This window comes from Lontra canadensis, unplaced genomic scaffold (genome assembly GCF_010015895.1).
Source record: "Lontra canadensis isolate GAN:19392208 unplaced genomic scaffold, GSC_riverotter_1.0 scaffold2, whole genome shotgun sequence".
NCBI classification, from domain to species: Eukaryota; Metazoa; Chordata; class Mammalia; order Carnivora; family Mustelidae; genus Lontra; species Lontra canadensis.
The window spans coordinates 34,852,474-34,865,574 of NW_022630996.1; the positions used below are offsets into that span (position 1 = coordinate 34,852,474).

Sequence of the window (13,101 nt, forward strand, 5' to 3'; positions counted from 1 at the left end):
ATGTCAATCTGGATCTACACAAAGGAATGAAGAGCAGTGGGAATGGTAACTACAAGGATAAGTAGATCAGATTCATATTCTTTACATCTTTTAAAAAATAATTATTTAATCAAAACAGTAACAATGTAATGCTGGATTCATGTAAAAGTAAAATGTTTGACAAATAGCACAAAGGATGGAAGGGAGAAATGGAAATATATTATTATAAGTCTTGAGTATACTTGAAGTGGTATCATATCATTTGCCTAGTAAATTGTAGTAAGTTAAAAATACTTACTATGATACTAAGTCAACTACTAAAATAACAAAAGTTATGGCTAATAAATGAACAAAGGAGATGAAATGAAAGAATAAAGCTACCTAAAAGAAGACAAAAAAAGAAAAGGGTAAATAGCAGATGGGAAGGTAAGAAGCAAATAGAACGATGACAGACTTCAACCTAGCCATATTAATAATCACATTAAATATATATGCACTAAATACCGCAATTAAAGGGGAGAGATTGTCCGTTTGGATTGAAAAGCACAATCCCAATATATGCTGCCTTTTAAGAAATGCACTTTTTATATAAACGCAACAAGTTCAAAGAAAGCAATAGAAAAAAATATACCATGTTTACACTAGTCAAAAGAAAGACTGGAATAACTCTACTGATATCATAGATTTCAGAGGAAAGCACTTACCATGGATATAGTAGATCATTTCATACTGAAGCAGGCATACTGCATTACATTGCACATCGCTTTGTTGTGATTTGTAGAGGCTGCATTTTTTACAGATTGAAGATTCAAGACTTCAGTGGAGGAAGTAACTGCAGATGGGGCAGAAATTGCAAGAGAACTAATGTTAGAATTGGAGCCTGAAGATGTGATTGAATTGCCATGAGCTCATGATAAAACTTTAATGGGTGAGGAGGTGCTTCTTAGGGATGATCAAAGAAAGTGGTTTCTTGAGATGGAATCTACTCCTGGTGAGGAGGCTGTGAAGATTGGTGAAATGACAACAAAGGATTTAGAATATGACATACACTTGGTGGATAAAGCAGCAGTAATGGTTTGAGAGTATTGATTCCAACTTTGAAATAAGTTCTTCTGTGGGTAAAATGCTATCAAATGGTATCACATGCCCCAGAGGAATCATTTGTGAAAGGAAGAGTCAATCTATATGGCAAACTTCATTGTCTTACTTGAAGAAATTGTCACAGTCATCCCAGCCTTCAGCACTGCCACCCTGATCAGTCAGCACCATCAGCAATGAGGCAAGACCCTCTACCAGCAAAAAGATTACTACTTCCTGAAGGCTCAGATGGGGTTAGCATTTTTTAACAATGAACTATTTTTTAATTGAGGTATATACATTGTTTTCATTAGACATAACACTATAGTACACTTAATAGACTCCAGTGTAGTGTAAACATAACTTTTATATGTACCAGGAAACCAAAAAATTCATTTGACTTGCTCTATTGCTATATTTATGTTATTGGGGTGGTCTGGAACTGAATCCACAGTCTCTCTGAGGTATGCCTATAAAGGGTTCAATTCATCAGGAGACCATACAGTCCTACATATTTATGCGCCTAACAGACCTTCAGAGTACAGTACATGAAGCAAAACTGACAGAACTGTAAGGAGAAATAGAAAAATAAACAATTATAGTTGGAGACCTCACTATTCCTCTCTCAAAAACTTGTAGAGCAAGTAGAACATGAGTAAAAATATAGAAGATTTAATCAACTCTGTTAACCAACTTCACCCAACTGACACTTATAAAATTCTCTGTCCTACATCAGCAGAATATACTTTGTTTTCAAGTGCACACAGAACATTTACTAAGATAGACAATACCCTGTGCCAAAAAACAGGTCCCAAAAATTTAAAGGCATTTGAGTCATACAAAGTATGTTCTCTGACCACAATGGAATTATATTAGAAAGCAGTATTAACAGGAAGATAACTGGAAAATTCCCAAACATTTGGAAACTAAATAACATATGTCTAAATAACCCAAGGGTCATGGGAGATATCAACAAGGAAATTAGAAAATATCTTGAATTGAATGAAAATGAAAATATAGCCCATAAAAACTTGGAGGATGCTGCTAAAACAAAGAGGAAATTTATAGGCTACATTCCCACATTATTTTTATTTTTTTAAAGATTTATTTATTTGAGAGAGAACTAGAGCAAGCAGGGGGAGGGCAGAGGGAGAGAGAATCTTAAGCAGACTGCACTGAGTGTGGAGCCCAATGCAAACTTGATCTCACAACACCAAGATCATAACCTTATCTGAAACCAAGAGTCAGACGCTTATCTGACTGAGTCACCCCTACATTCCTGCTGTAGGAGTGAACAGAAATCTCAAATCCATGACTGCAGCTTCATGACAAGAAACTAGGAAAGATGAACAAACAAACAAGAACCCAAAGTAAGTGGAAGAAAGGAAGTAATAAACATCAGTATGGAAATAAGTGGAATAAAAAATAGGAAAACAATAGATAAAATCAGTGGGACCAAAACCAAAGTAGATATATTAAGATTGGCAGTCCTCTACCCAAACTGATTAGGAAACAAAGGGAGAAGACAAGCTACCATAGCCAGGAAAAAGAGGAGTAACTTCACTACAGATTCTGCAGATACTGAAAGGAAGGATAATAAAGCAATATTATGAATACTTAGCTTATAATTTCAATAATTTAGATGAAATGGACAAATTCCTTGAAGACACAAACTACTAAAATTCATTCAAGAAGAAACTGATAGTTTTTTTTTATTAACATATAATTTATTATTAGCCCCAGGGGTACAGGTCTGTGAATCACGAGGTTTACACACTTCACAGCACTCACCATAACACATACCTTCCCCAATGTCCATAACCCTACCACCCTCTCCATACCCCCCTCCCCCCAGCAACCCTCAGTTTGTTTTGTGAGATTAAGAGTCTCTTATGGTTTCAGACTGATAGTTTTGAAATTTGTAATTAAAAACCTTTTTGGTAACTAAAAACCTTTTTAGAAAATAAGATGTGAAAGCATATGTCCACTTAAAAAATTTTACGTGAGTATGGGTAACAGCTTCCTGTGTAACAGAAATTAGAAACAAGGTAAATGTTGCTCAACAGGTGAACAGGTAAACTATAGTCCATACTATAGCTTGGATCACAGCACTACTCAGAATAAGATTCAATTATTGATAATGCGCTCCAACATGATGGATCTCAAAATATTTATGCTGAGTGGAAAGAAGCCAGATTAATAAAGAAAACATGAAAAAAAAAGAAAACATAAGATAGGATTTCATTTTCATACAGTTTTAGAAAATGCAAACTAATCTGTAGGAACAGAAATCTTATTAGTGGTTTCCTCGGTCAGACTTGTTGGGGTGGGGACCAGGAAGCATGGGGAAGCTTTTGTCAGTGTTAGGTGTGTTTGTTATCTTACTTATGGTGGTGGTGTCACTGGTCACATACGCCCCAAACTGGTCAAATTGGACACTTTAAATATATACCATTTGTTGTATATTAATTACACCTCAATTTAGCTTTTCTTTGTTAAGAGCCCCAGGGGACTCAAGTGGAACTGGGACAAATTTGAGAGTCAAGACAAGGTTGGGAAACATTGCTCCAGTCCCTCAAATCCCTGGTTCCACCATATGGAGATGACCTATTCTAGGTAGTTTCCTGTTCTGAAACTGGAACATTCCAGAAGTATTACGCATATACAAACATATATATTCCTTGTTTTAAATTCACAAATGGTAACATACTTTATGCCTATATATCTTCTGTATTTTTTTCACTTACTATATATTAGAGTTCTTTCCATATCAGTAAATATGGAAATATTTTTACTTTTTAAGCTAGCTGTATGTTAATTTATTGGATATGGATCCCAATCATTTTGACTGCATGTTGGTACTGTATGCTTATTTTAAAACTCCCTGGGAATGGAGATGTAATTTGAATAGTTGCTACAATTAACTTTTCTTTTAAGCTTACCCTTATGTTCTCACTTGCAAGCTATATAATATGACAAAATGCTTTCATTTCGGAGTATACAAGTTTTCTAGAAGGCCAGATACACTGTTAGTATTTTTTTTACCAGTAAAGTTTATATATCTATATGAAATGTTGACAGATGTTACATTTTGAAAAGCTATTGTGACATTTTACTTGCTTTCCTTGTCCCCTCAATGTGAAATTCAACACACAATTTTTTCAATTGTTTAGTTCTTTTTTCTGTCCTTTGGTATGTTGATCTTTAAGCCACAGCTATTTTAGAGATGTATACTATATAAGCCTGTAATCTGCTATCAACTTGCATTTTTTGCAGAGAATTCTTTGGCTAAACTCTTGCTGGCTTCCCCCCCCCCCCCCCCCCACAAAACAACAGCTGGTCAAATGGGCCAATACCAATATAATTCTCATTTTTAAAGTTAACTGCATTCTTTGTTAGACCATGTTTCAACAGGAAGACCACTTTCAAAGTCAATGGACCAATTTATTTGGGGGGTTTCAATTTCCTAATGGCCATTTTATGTGTCCTTTAGAGATTTTCTGTTATTTTCAGTCTTAAAGCAACAGGAATCTCAAAGTGTACATTATCCCAACTACCCATATTGTCACATACTTTGTGTGCTTACTGGGTTTACTAGTGAATGTTGTCTTTTTATGACTAATGACATTCTGAACTTCTGGCCAGCATTTCATTAGATGCTGAGTAAGTGCAGTTCGTATCAGTCAAGTCTTTGTTTTATATTCATTAGCTGATGAAGTTAGAAGAGTCGTTGCAGCTCCTCAGGATTTTCACTCCCTCAATTTTCAAATCATTAAACTCTACATTCGCATGTTCCTAAACTCTACATTCCAGTTCCTTGTTCACCTCTTTGTCTTCCATGTTGTAGGATTTCTGGGGATTGTCCCTATCCTATCCAGTTACATTTGCTTATATTTGCACGTCTGAGGTCATGTTTCTGAGGAGTCTGTAGTGGCATAAATGTGCATATTTTGAATGTCTCCTTTCCCTGAAGTGGGCATCTTTTGGCTGAGAAGATGGTTTTACTGACTAGTAAATTATCTTTCAGACCCATCTTCATCTCCAAGGACTTTGCAGTTTATTCAGGATGTGTCCTTCTCTAACTTAGGGAAAGTGTGGAGAGCCTGATCCAGAAGCATTCCTATGCCCGCTCACCCATCCGTACCTATGGAGGAGAAGAGGATGTGCTGGGGGATGAGGTTCAGACAACACAGAATCGAGGTAAGACAGCTACCAGGCAGAGTAACTGCTGGGAGCAAGAGCACCCAGAATGAGAAAGAAAAGTAAGTGATGAAACTTGTAGTTCTCAGGGAGCATTCTGCCCCAAAAGTATTTCAGGAGTCTCTTGAGGAAGGACAGCTCCTGAGGCTGATTTTCATACAACTCATTATTTTGCTTCAGAGTCTTAAGTAATTTTTCTACCTGATGGTTTCCTGTGATTTTCTAGTGAAAGGACATCAAGCCTCTCAGTCAGGGCTCAGGAGTTACTTGTCTGTGATCTACCACCAAAGAGCTGTTAGGCTCTGGGAGCAGTCCTTTAGTCTTTCTGAACCCCAATTTTATAATCTGAAATCAAGGACTGTATCTGTTTCTCTTACAAGATATTCCAGAACTATCTTATTAGGATCGATGACTAAAATGAAAAACACGTTTAGTTATTTTATTTTGCTTTACTTTTTAAAAGTTCTTATTAATTTGAGAGCTCACACGTGCATGAGCAGGGGTGGGGAGGGACAGAAGGAGAAGGAGAAGCAAACTCCCAACTAAGCAGGGAGCCCAGTGTGGGGCTCAATCCAGGACCCTGGGATCATGACCTGAGCCAAAGGCAGATGCTTAACTCACTGAGCCACCCAGGTACCCCAGAAAACACTTTTTAGAAGATTTTCCTAGTGAAGGGCACTATGTACAGGCAGTGGCCCCAGTGGTGACAGTGGGGGAATACTGAGAAGTTCCTCTGTCCCAAAGGCTCACAGAGGAGCACTTTGCAGCTGGGAGTCCAGAAGGTGCCTAACCCTCAACACAGGGATGTTCATGTGGGGACAGAGCCCTCTGTCAAATTTTTATGTCCTTTTGGATTAGTGTAATCTGTCAAAATACAGGACATCTCTTGAAATTAAATCCAAATGGACTACTAGTAATTAATTATACAGTTAGAAAATTGTGTCAACTTTTGTTTAAACTTGTGGATGCTGTGATATAAGAAAATCTTACTCTTGCAACTTGTCAAGTGTATTTTTTAAAGATTTTATATATTTATTTGACAGAGAGAGAGAGAGAGATCACAATTAGGCAGAGAGGCAGGCAGAGAAAGAGGGGGAAGCAGGCTCCCTGCTTGAGCAGAGAGCCTGATGTGGGGCTGGATCCCAGGACCTGAGATCATGACCTGAGCCGAAGGCAGTGGCTTAACTAACTGAGCCACCCAGGTGCCCCTCAATTTGTCAAATATTTAATAAAGAATTATGGAAGCTATAAGAAGAAAACCATTTTTGGGAGTTTTCACAATGCCTTTAGAAACCAGTGAGTTTGTTGAGGCTCGTATGTGCAGCCTACCTTCCAGGCATGTTGTCGAGGTCAGGACAGATAGCAGCCATCTGGGCTCCTTTAAAGGGAATCCAGTTATCACTTCCAGGCAGGGTTCTAGTGTTTTGGCCATTCTCTGGGAGTATGTAGACCATCTAATGAGTTAAGGCTTTTTCTATTTAGTAAATTTTCTCTTCCATATATGGTATAAATGATATCTTACCTGGAAAGTTAGCTGTGACTCATGGTTGACAAGCTTGTCTTTTTAAATTGCAGATCTATTATATATTTAAAAAAATAAATCAGTCCTTATAGATAATGTAATTCTTGATTTGCGCACTAAAATAGAGTTCCTAGTCTAATGAGTTCTTTTCCTTCCAGGGTCAGCCTTTACAACATCCGAGAACTTGTCTCTCAGCTCCTGGGTGTCCTCTTCATCCAGTTTCCCCGGGTTTCAGCACCCCCAGCCCCTGACTGCACTGGGCACCAGCACAGCATCCATAGCAACCCCCATTCCTCACCCTATACAGGGCTCGTTGCCACCCTATGGCCGACTTGGGATGCCTCTGACACCATCAGCTATTGCCAGCTCCATGCAGGGGAGTGGCCCGACATTCCCCTCATTCCACATGCCCCGGTACCATCACTACTTTCAGCAGGGGCCCTACGCTGCTATCCAAGGACTGCGCCATTCCTCTGCTGTGATGACACCATTTGTATGACTCTTCTAAACCTAGGAGAATCCAGATCTAGAATGTGCAAATGGGTATGGAAATACGGGGCAGGGTTGGGTGGGTGGGATGTCGGGTGTTAGAGCAGGAGCTCTCCAGGAGACATGGGACCTATTAAAGAGGAGAGCTGGACTCACAATTAAACCTACTGCTGAGGGAGTGCACCACAGACCAGGAGTCATGTGTAGTTTGGGGACAGCTCTTGGGTTCGAGAGAGAATCAATGTAGACTTATCCAGCCTAAGTCCAGCAGCCAATAGTATACTAACTTATCCAGGAAATTTAATAACCCAAGGCAGATGAATCTTAAGGTGCATTATACCTAGCAGTTAAAAATGCTGTGTCAATGCAGTAATGTATAAAATCAATGTGTAGATATGGTTTTCTTTCTGCTTTCCACAGATTAAAAGAATCTTCAAAGAGGCAATATATATAACATACTGACTGTAATGCATAGTGACTAACTTAAGTCCATTTCTCCCTGTAGAAAAATGGGAGCCAATAGAGAAACATTTGTAGTGTTGTAGCTTAGGCATGTTTAGTTTCCCTTTGTATTAGTTTGCTGGAGAAGGGGCCGAGACAATGCTGAAGCATCCTATTTTGTGGATGAATAGGTAGTAATGACTTTACAAAGTTCTTTTTGTAATACTGAGGGGCCAGTATGTGACAAGCTCTTTTTCCCAGTCTTGTCTTCTTTCTTCCTAATTCTCTTTCTTGCAATTACTTGTCGTTTGTGTTGGAAAAACCTATACACAATTTTGAAGCAAGAGGCTCTATGTGTTACATCGTAAAACTGAGGTTTTATTTTTCTGGGCTGCATTCTAAGTGCACTACTGACTTACTCACTGAGGAACATTTCTAAAGCCTCTAGGAGATGCCACGTGAGACTTTCTCTCAGCCTGCAATAACAAGACGGTTGCCCTGTTCTGAAGGGAATTTCTCTGCCATGGGTACCAAAGGTCTCTTCATTTTTAGTTTAGCTTTGGGAGACCTTTTGTGTGGTAAAATGTCCTGGGCCAAATTCTCATTTTTGGTAAATCTGCTTTGTTATTAGATTAGCTGTTACCACTGATTGACAAGGATTTGTGAATGACCATTCTGAATGCCCGTATAGCCACCATTTAACCTATGCTTACAAGGACTTATGTGCACCTATATCTGGTTTGTCCTTCTTTCTTACCGTTCATTCAGTGACTCCTTTACCATTTTTCTAGTCCATTATATGAAATCATAGGTCAACTCAGTGACCCCCTGACTAAAACACTGGCAGTGCTTGTAAATCAGTGTAAAGCATTTACCCTCTATTTTGCATTCTTAATGTCTTCTTAAGCCTTCCTCTAGTGTTTAGTAATTGAGGATATTTTAGCGATATATAATCTCTGTATTGGGTGGCAACATGTATCTAAGCATTTACAGTCAGGGAAGTGTATATGGAATTTTTTAACAGTCCATTTCCTTAACAACAGAAATTTAGTGAAGTTTATAGTCCTTCAACTTTAGATATAATACATTCTAGCTATGAGATATAACCTATCTTCTTTATAGTATTCCCCAGAACTCTATCTTAACCTAATTTAAATTTTGTATCTACTTTGTTCTGACTGTAAAAGTACTGAACCTGTTAAAAGAGATGGGAAATATCACTGCTGAGAGTAGAGGCGGGAGTAAACGCAATATACTTATCACATCAGACTGCATGGAATTTTATTTGGTTGTTCTGTTATGCTTTTCCATACCAAATGCTTTTCTGGGGCATTTCTAGTCTATGAGACAAGGCATAATGGCATAGCCTGTCTATGTGATGCCATTGTTGCTGGACTTGTCAATTGTTTTTCTCCACTATGTCCCACAGTTTACTTATGGAGAAGCATGGGCTGTGCCAGCCAAGCATCTCCAGGTCCTATGCAGACATCATAGGCTAATTTCTAACTTCTTGCATGTTATGCTACAGTATCCACAGGTAGTTTGTTTTCAAACACAGCATAGATAATGCATTTCCTTAAAAAAGCAGCTCTGAGTAATGTTTAAATAACCATACAGATTAGGATAGGGATTTGACACTTAATAGTTGGCCTATTGCCAAGTGCTCCTTTCAATACACAGTACTGCTGCTTATGGCAGGAATAACAAAACTAGATGCTATTTAACATGATGCTACTCAATACTCTGGTAAATTGCTGGTCTACTAAAGTGAATCCTTCTGATGAGAATGACAAGATCAGTTCAATACCACTTAGACATTTTTCCCAATTGACAGATCTTAAAGTAGGATTGTATGTTTTTGCTAAATATGGTTTTACGCCAGTATTTCCTGACTTCATAACTTGATATTGTAATTAAGCAATATAAGGCTAAAAATAAGTAGAGCGCTTAGAGAAAAGCAAAAACTAGGATACCAAAGCATGCTCTTTGGAAATAACACCTGAAATTCTAAATTGGATGTATTCTTGAAGTATCTGGCATTATTTGAACCAGAAATAAAAAGCACAAGGTACAATGGAGCTTAAACTGATCAAAGTCATCCTAGCCATGAGAACCAAGGGTAGAAGTTTACTCCAACCGGGGTCTTTCTAAGCTATTCTAGTTGTTGATTCTTTAACTCTTTGGGTATTTAAGATTTTAAAGTCTAAAATCTATCCTACCAAAAGTAATTGCAAGAACTAGATAGTGGGAAAGCCAATTGAATAATTCAGAGCATGAGTTATAGTATATTTGGAATAAATCCAGGGTTTCCCCCAAGTTTTATTACAGTATCAAAATGCATGGCTAATGTGCAGTGCTGCTAAAATGAGGCCCTTCCAGAACTGCTTTATCTAACCTGAAGGGATTAATTCATATCTTAGTAGGTTCTGCAGACCTGATTTATTTTTAAAACATGTATCAATAATGCTGAGTAAGTTCAGTTATTTCTTTTACTACTTTTCCAAGTCTTCCCCCTCCTCTGTCCACTCTTAGCAGTACATAGGTTGTTAAATATATCCATCTGGTGTCTAATATATAATAAATTATTAGGTTACAAGTTCTATATTAATGAATTTAGGTTGCACTACGAGTCCTTTTGAGTTTCTAACAAAGGTTTGTTGTTATTCCTAGTAGATGGCACTGAATGGGAGGTATTAAAAAGATACTAAGAAAAACCCTGTGTAGAGTCATATTATAGAAGTTACATTAACTTCTGGGGTATTCCAAGATCTCCCCTCTCCCACTCTCATCCACATCTGTTACTACACTTCTCCAGCCACAACATCTCTAGCCCCTCATGCAAAAAAAGAAAAAAGACATCCTCCAAATGCCCAAGAAAAAATAGCTTTGGAAGAAAAGGATCCCTATTCCCATACTGCCTATGGATTTTTCAGAGAGAGGTTAGGGTATTTAACCCATTTCTAAATTTTATGTTAGCTCTTCAGCCCGTCTTACTAATATTTAAGCTGAATTCTATTGAGAAAAATAAGCTTCAAATAAAATGGATAGGATAACTTTATCACCCCATTAAATAAGCAGTCAAACTTAGCCATGACTCAGCAACTAAAGTTCCAAAAACTCAGTTATGTAATGTGCAGGGTCACATATTGCAAGAAAAACAATATTTTTATTCAGTCTTCCACTAAGTAAGGAAACTTTACATTAATAAACATGTATGGAATTGATAATCATTAAAAACAAAGCTATTATACCCTAGTCTAGACTAGAAAGAAAGCAAGCAGTGGACATAGAAAAGATTTTCAGCTGACTCCTTTAGACAGCTTGGGTGGAAGAATGGATTTTACATGTTTTTATATTATTTCAGAATGCAAGGATTTTCTGTAAGTAAGCAAAGGGAAGGTTACAGATTCTTAAAACTTTAGAAAACCATAAAATAATTTCTTCCCTAATATTCCATGCCAGTTATAAAATATTCTAATATTTATCTTTCTTCAGCATGCTTAAATACGCAACGGTTCATTTATAAATATTTAATAGGCAAATAATCCTTAAGTATTTTCTGGCCCTTCTTTCTCTGTCCCTCCCTCAATTCTAATCCCTTCCCCTGATAATAAGAAAATAAAAACATTGGTAAAACAATACATCTGGACAAAAAATACAATTTGTTGTATTTTACTTCTGATACATTAAAATGTGTATTCATTTTTTTCTTATTTTCAGAAACATGAAAGAATGTCTTTTATTTCCTGAAGTATAAAATTGGATATAGCCTCTTTAGTAGACTCTATCACAGTTCTGTCGTTTGCTGTGTTCATTTGCTTAAGGAATTGCGTGAGAACAGTCACTGTGATGAAGTGTGTGTGTTGGGGGTGGGGGGAAGGGCAGGGGAAATGTTTTATGAAAAAAGAAGTTATAAGCTTAATACTATGAAGTAACATCTAATGAAGTTCTTTTTAAGTGCAATATATTTATTTCTGCTAGAAATGTATTATCAACATTATGTAATATTTGAAGCATTACATGTTATTTGTAAACAGCTTAAAATTATATATTACCCAAAATTGTACAGAAGTACACATGTGCGGATATTAATTTCTTTCATTAAAAATGGTGTGTTTTGATATATATGCACACATTTACACCTTTCTTTATCTTACACACTTGCTTCATGACTTTTGGTACCCGTTTGCTCACCTGGAAAAAAAAAATGGATTAGGTAAGATTAGGGGTAATAGCTGGCCACTCCCAGGCCAGACACAGCCAACAAGATTGCTATACAGAGTTTGTTTTTTGTCTTTAATTGTATCTGGAAGCCTATAGAGAAGACACTGCTCACAAGTTCCCACTGGTTCCTGTTCTACACCTAATCCCTTTCACTCATTCACTCCTCCTGATGAACACTTAGAATCATGGGACTTTGTGCCTCTCTGTACGGAATAATACTGAAGACTCCATAAAGCTTAAAGAACTACCTCTCATTCCAGCCCTGAACCCTTGAATGTGCTGTAATGGTATTACACAAAGCAGGCCGATATAAAATAAGATTAGCTAAATTCAAAGTCTTAATCCTTCTACATGGCAGTCCTTCAGAATATCTGACATTATCATACCTTCTGCTTTCAGAAGCCTGCTCTATTATTCTTAATTTTTTGTGCATGCCAAACACCAACCTTTAAAAAATCTTTTATTTGGAATAAATCCAAGCTGACAGAAAAGCTGCAAGGATAGTATAAAGAAACACTGTATAAAGAGTATAAAGAAATACTCTTTACCCAGATTCACCCATCGTGAACCTCCCCCTATTTGTTTGGTCATTTGCATCCACACTGAGGTAGTGTATGTAGCCGCCCCCCCCCCCAAATGTAATATATACAAATTGTTTTCCTCCATTTGAGAGTAAGCGTCACATATCATGCTTCACTATCCCTAAGTAATTCGAAGTGCACTTTCTAAAACCAAGAAGATTCCATTAAATAGCCACAGGAGAGTTACAAATTTGGGAAAATTAACAGTGGTAAAATGCCGTGTTCTACCATCTGTATTCGAATTTTGTCAAATGACCCAGTGATGTCCTTTGTGGAAATTTCTTCCTTCAGCACAGATCCAGTGCAGGAGTGCATCTTGCTTGTAGTTAACATGCTTCTTCAGTCCTTTAAGCTAGTACAGTTCTTTGGCCTGTCTCTTTCATGGCAAAAGAACTCCTGTTTTTCAATATTTCATGATTTATTACCATTCTTAATTATCTTAATGCTCAAATCACCCCAGATTTGGTCATCTGGAGCTCCTCAAGTTGGCTCCTGTGTCCTTTTGACATGCCCTAATTGGTTTTTTAGTGTGTGTGTGTTTGCACTTCAGTTTCTGGCATAACATTGTTCGAGGCTCATCTTGTACGC

General features: G+C 37.4%; 1 protein-coding gene across 1 annotated transcript in view; it reads left to right on the plus strand.

Moving 5' to 3' along the window:
• TBX20 (T-box transcription factor 20) overlaps positions 1-11,861 on the plus strand; it is a 57,808-nt gene extending 45,947 nt beyond the window's left edge. The window contains exons 7-9 of the mRNA XM_032871768.1: positions 5,144-5,256; positions 6,937-7,321; positions 11,429-11,861. Coding sequence (XP_032727659.1) covers positions 5,144-5,256; positions 6,937-7,277 — 454 coding nt within the window. The 3' untranslated portion in view covers positions 7,278-7,321; positions 11,429-11,861. The remainder of the gene's footprint in view (positions 1-5,143; positions 5,257-6,936; positions 7,322-11,428) is intronic.
• The last annotated feature ends 1,240 nt before the right edge of the window (positions 11,862-13,101 follow it).